The 6396-nt window shown below is 35.1% G+C and overlaps 1 protein-coding gene across 1 annotated transcript; it reads right to left on the reverse strand.

Annotated features, from left to right (window-relative positions):
- Nucleotides 1–1512: 1512 nt before the first annotated feature.
- On the reverse strand, nt 1513–3953 carry LOC308699126 (protein CFAP20DC-like; the record flags this gene model as incomplete). The annotated part of the gene is made up of 6 exons (XM_081379714.1): nt 1513–1704; nt 1874–1988; nt 2278–2350; nt 2880–2973; nt 3734–3823; nt 3933–3953. 6 exons carry the CDS (start codon nt 3951–3953, stop codon nt 1513–1515), a joined length of 585 nt encoding a protein of 194 aa, XP_081235840.1.
- Nucleotides 3954–6396: the final 2443 nt, after the last annotated feature.

Consider the following 6396-nt stretch of genomic DNA (forward strand, 5'->3'; position numbering starts at 1 on the left):
TTTAGTGAAGCCAGTAGGGGGTGCTCAACCTGTGGTCTGTGTGGGTCCTAACACCCCAGTGTAGTGACGGGGACACTGTACTTTAACAAGCACGGTCCTTCGGATGAAACGTTAAACTGAGGTACTGACTCTCTGTGGTCATAAAAAATTTTTCCAGGATGTTCTTTTAAAATTTGCCCAATGGCCTTTGTCGATCATCATGGCCTCCTATTCATCCCCATATTGACTGACTGGCTTCATCACTCTGTCTGCTCTCCACCAATAAGCGGGTGTGTGGTGGGCGTTCTGGCGCAATATGGCTGCTGTTGTGTCATCCAGGTGGACGCTGAACATTGGTGGTGGTTGAGGAGACTCCCCCCTTCCATATGTAAAGCTCTTTGAGTACCCAGAAAAGAGCTATATAAATGTAACAAATTATTATTATAAATTAGTCTGAATCGAAGAGGAATATCAGAAGGCCAAGTCCTGTCTGGGCGAGAGGAGGAGCTGGGGATTGAGGAGGGTAATTAGGGTAATTAAATCTGCTGATAATACTGAATGGACCTTAAATAGGGATGAAAGGCATTGTATTCCTATAGGTAGACGTGTATGCGAGCTTGACTGCCAGAACCGATGCTAGGCTTGATTTCCTGTCTCTATGAAGCCCCTCCTTCCAAAAAGCGCAATGTGCTCCGATTGGTTGGCTGGACCAGTGTGTGGTGATTGGTCAAGCGCTTCGAGTATGTTTCGGAAATGTCACGTCCCGTACCATAACATTGAGTTTCAACACACCTTTAACTAACACAACCAGGCCTCTGCAATTTATTTTGCATATGCCTTGGGCGGGAATTATTTAAATAAGGAATATTGTGATGTGTACGTTTCCAGAAGAAAACTGAAGACTACAATCGAGGCGTTTCAGGGAGTTCAGAAACAGTGCTTACTTATTTGTGACCCTGGACCACAAAACCAGTCTTATGGGTAATTTTTTTTAAATTGAGATTTATACATCAACTGAAAGCTGAATACATAATCTTTCCATTGATGTATGGTTTGTTAGGATAGGACAATATTTTGCCGAGATACAACTATTTGAAAATCTGGAATCTGAGGGTGCAGAAATATTGAGAAAATCGCCTTTAAAGTTGTCCATTTCTATTGGCGATAGTGCTGCATTCACTCACAAAAATAAATGTTTGATATATTTAAGGTGGGAAATTTACAAAATATCTTCATGGAACATGATCTTTACTTAATATCCTAATGATTTTTGGCATAAAAGAAAAATCTATAATTTTGACCCATACAATGTTTTGTTGGCTATTGCCACAAATATACCCGTGCAACATAAGACTGGTTTTGTGATCCAGGGTCACATATTAAGAATAGCTCCCTTTGGAGTGACTTTGTGCTTTGTGCTTTGTAACTTTGCACACTTTTCATGCTCAAACAGCAACATAAGAATGCATTAACGCATTAAAGAAAGTCGAAAATGTTAAAAAAAAGCATAATACGAACACTTTAAAAAGCGGGCTACAAAATGATATCCATCAAGTAAAGCTTTCCCCAACCTCCATCTACGCAGTCTGCTGGTTCATTCTTCATCGTGAAGATGCGGCGAACCTTACAGCAGGCGGAGATGATGATGCCATCCAGAGACAGGAAGCGCTTCCCTCTGAATATCTCAGTGGTGAGGGAGTCCAGATCGATACACAGATTACACCACTGCACACAGACAGTAGTACCTTATCATACTAGCTCCAGAACATTTTTTACAGGTCATTTTTTGGTCATGTTACAAAGTATCTCACAGAGCTAAGACAAAATGATCTGACTGCTCATTTGCAGATAGTCGTGGAGAATGCAGCAGCGCATAATGTTCTTCAGGACTTACAGTATTTCGTTTGAGGCACGTTAGAGGTATTCTCGCATGCAACGGGGTTGCTGAGAGCTCTTTATGAACTGTCGACAAGTAGAGTCTTCTCTTTAGGTGCTCTTCATCAGTCACTCTAGAAGACAGCATTACAAAGTTAACTAAATAGCTTGCTCTGTGAAGCAGATGGAAAGATCTTTAATCATTTTCTCATGTGTGTTTGAACAAGAATGTGTAGGAGTGGTATCTGCATGCCTGAAAGTGTGAATTAATTCACTCTCCATGGTAATAAACCCTGAATTTTAACTATATCATAGCAGCGCAACAACAAGATTGTTTTCAGTAGCTTGAAGATAGATGTCGTCGGATGAACCTGTTAACAATGACACTAAATTTTAAATTAATTTTTAAAAAGAAACACTTACAGAAACTCTGTGGAAAAGTCTTTTCCCAAAGGAATGTTGACCTGTAGAATCAGAAACTTCTGAATCAGACCAACTATGGGAACAAGAAACATGAGATTTTAAGATATGACGCACAAAGAGACACATATAATTGGTGATTCAACAATAATCAATCCATATATAACAATACGGTAACACTTGGCATTATTAAACTGATCTTTTTGTTGCAATGAGAAAGCAATGTTGTGAAGATGCTTAAGTACAGTAACAGATCTAGGCTAAAACTTCAAAAATAGAATTTGGCACTTTTAACAAAGGTGCAATATATTATATTAACAATATATTATGTAAGCTTTTTGTATTTTCTGTGAGGTTTGCCTTTTTTTCTTTTCTTCTTTTATGAATGTTTGAATACAGTTTAACTTTAATCTTAAAGATTAATCTAGCTTTGTAAACCTAAAAAAACAGTAGCCTTACTATAATAGAATACTTAAGTAATCTTTAAAATTAATCTAAGCCCTAAAGCTAGCCATTCGTTAGCTATGTGAAATTTAAGTGCAAATGTAAATCTGAAATGTAATGTAAATGTAAATCTGATTTATTCTGATTCTGACAGCACTTACGAGCCATCTTGCTATCCTTAGGTAACTGCATCTTGTGTGTTTGACTGCTGCCTTCAAGACCGTATACAAAGCCCTTCACTTCTTTATCAAACACCTGTTAACAAAGAGAAGATAAAATAAATAATAAGACAGATGCTTCAAATAATCCTCCTCAGTAGTATTACTGTATGTACCCACGATATCTCAATATATACAGTATATATATAAAAACATAAAAGCAATGCAAGGACTTTTTGCAGATACCACTGTTTTAAAGTTACAAGGGTTTGTTCATGTTTCTCTGGTATGGTATTATTTTAGTTCTTCTCTTTGCTGCTATTCGTGGTATGTTTCAAGTAGATGAGAATGTAAAATAATAGCCATCATCCAATTCAAGAGATGATTTACAGGGCAGATTCTGGAATGCAAACTGTGTTTCTATGAATGTGTGTCCCTTTTTACTCCACTGAATAAGGTTTTTATTCATTTATTCCAAGGTTTTTCTTTTCTTTCTATGTTTATTTTTGAAGGCCAGTTTCTTTACAGTATATGGACATGCCTTAGAGTCTTGGCTACATATAATTGCCTAGGGGGAAAAAAGATAAGTTCTTTGAACACCTTGTGACAACATGCCCCCATTACTATGAGGTAGGCTAAGTTGTCAAAATGGGAGGCCATCATTACATTGCTTAATATTATATTGTAGGCTTTTAAGCTAAATTTAGAATAAAACGATTATGAAACACAGCAAAATATGATGATGATAAAAAATATATTAAAAAATATTGTAGGCTATGTATTTTCTATGACCAGTTAAAAACTCCTTTTTCTTCTTTTCATTATGGCAAAATCTGTCATTACTGAAACATACATACTTTAGTTATTGGAGGTTTTCTGCCATATAGTTTCCATTTTGCCACAGGATCTTTTCCTTGTGCACTGAAGATGTCAACCGTGAGACCACCCTACACACACACACACACACACACACACACACACACAATGAAAAGCATTGAAAAGCATTACAGAATACAGCATAGAACTTAGTTACAGTTCAGTGCCCACTCACATTACCTGATAATCGTTCCTAAACATGCTGCTGTTAAAAGATTGAATTGTGAAGGTTGCTTTATTATGTCCTCTTCGAGACAAACAAAAGCTGATTCATAACCACTGCAGCACAATGACGGTTCTATAGAACTAATATCAGCTAGCAGTCGCCTTCATAATGGTAACTATCAGACTAGCGCACAACACATTTTAACCACATTCACCCAGCAGAACGAAAAACAGTGTTAAAAATTCTCGGTTCGTTTAGTCATTTAGGCTGTTAGAGCGCTTTAATAATAAAACACTTAAGTTGGTTAGCTGATTAGCTAATACACACAGCACAGGCAAGTGCAGCGGCAGGTCGTTTCCATGGCGACGGGACGCTGTCACCGTGGCACTCTGGAATAAACAGAGAATGCATTTTAAATTCCAATTCCTTATGCAAACCTGTAATGTGAATTTGAATATATAAATAGAATTAAAATAGAATGAGATTCTAAGCAATTAATATATTTGCTATGTGTAGTTGTATTAATACATTTCATTGTTTTAGTATGAATTGTCCATATTATATTATATTATATTATATTATATTATATTATATTATATTATATTATATTATATTATATTATATTATATTATATTATATTATATTATATAATAATAATTCATTACATTTATATAGCCCTTATCTCAGCACTCAAAGCGCTTTACATAGAAGGGGGAGATCTCCTCAATCTCCAATTATATATTTATATTAATTAACTTGATTTTACATGAACATTCTCTATGTCATGTTGAATATGCCTCTCTTTACTCATGGAGAATGTCTTAATATTGTAAACACAGAAAGTTGACAAGTGAGGTTTGAATGACAGTGCAATTGCATGTGTTAGAAATAACATCTTCCCCAAAGTCTTGCAACACCTTAGACCTACTGCTTTAAGTGCATTGTGAATCATTCATCATTGTTGAATTGTGAATGTCAAATGCATGCGTTTTTTGTAAGTCAGAGATTAAACTTTCAGTATTTTACCCTGTGACTATGGAGACTGGCATCAACAGAGAATTAGTATTCATTGTGCAATGTGCTAAAGAAAGAAAGAAAGAAAGAAAGAAAGAAAGAAAGAAAGAAAGAAAGAAAGAAAGAAAGAAAGAAAGAAAGAAAGAAAGAAAGAAAGAAAGAAAGAAAGAAAGAAAGAAATATTATCTGTTAGGTTCCTATCCATGATAATTTAGAGAGAGAAGCGTGTCTTGCATTTGTGTGTGACAAAGGTTTAACATTGAGCAGATGGTGGGTCTTTACATGCATTTCAATACTAATGATGCAGCAACTGCAAACTGCTCCCCAAATTGGATTTTGGACAGTTTTTAATAAGTCTATTACTAAGCAATGTAAATTAAGGCCATTGTCACTGAAGGTCAAATATGTAATTTGATGGCAGCTTGAAACATACCTGAATAGACACCCTACAATCAATAAGCTAACAACACTATTCGAAACCACAAAGAGTGCCACTTCATTGTGAATGTAGCAATCTGTTGAATACTGAAAATTATTACCTAATTTTTTTGTAATTACCCATAGGTAATAGGTGACCACTGAGCTGTCATTTCCTATAAGAATAGCCTTATTTAGGCCTATGGATGCAAACATTTACATCATTTTTCTGGCTTAATACATTTGCAGAATTCATACTAAAAAAAATTATTGAGTGCCTTTAAACTATGCACTTAGAATAAATGTTGTTCCTGATGTTAATTTATTTCAGCATGTAAATGAAACATTGCGCACTGACTGAATTATCAGTTTGTTTTGGTGTGGATGTGTTTAAATAATGTTGAGTTGTGTATTCTGTTATGCGTTTTGCATATTGATTAGAAAGCTTTTTTTTAAATAAAAAAAAATCTCATAACTTAAATAACTCCATCAAAATTACTTGGCCTTTTTAACAAATTCATGCCTTTAGCATTTAATTAAGCTATTTTTAATAAGCAGTTACAAGAAGAACTGTCTGCTATGCAGAAATCGTCATTATTATCATTGCTATATATTAATATCTATAGGAATGTAAAGGCCAACCCCCAGAGAGCACTGAGGCTTACATTTACTCAGTGTAAGGTTGATTTTAATACTCAGATAAAGCTTAAATGTTTCTATGGTTATCTGAAGGCCAAAATTTAACTTGGTTTTTATCGGTTGTAATCTATTAATATATTATTTTCAGTACAAAATGACCTTTTAACAAATAAAGTCTATTTGATTCAGTTAGTCAAGCACATTCTCAATTCTTCATCAGTAATCTCATTCACTGTGGTGCATTATTTTGCACTGAAGTGTATGTTGTTTCAGTTTTGAATCAAGTTAAACGTCAAGTCACCTTTATTTATATAGCGCTTTTTACAATACAGATTGTATCAAAGCAGCTTCACAGTGATAACATGAAAATAATACAACAAAGTTTGGATGGGTCCAGGCGCAGGTCCA

Source organism: Scardinius erythrophthalmus (genome assembly GCF_964197995.2).
Source record: "Scardinius erythrophthalmus genome assembly, chromosome: 12".
In the NCBI taxonomy this organism is placed as follows: domain Eukaryota; kingdom Metazoa; phylum Chordata; class Actinopteri; order Cypriniformes; family Leuciscidae; genus Scardinius; species Scardinius erythrophthalmus.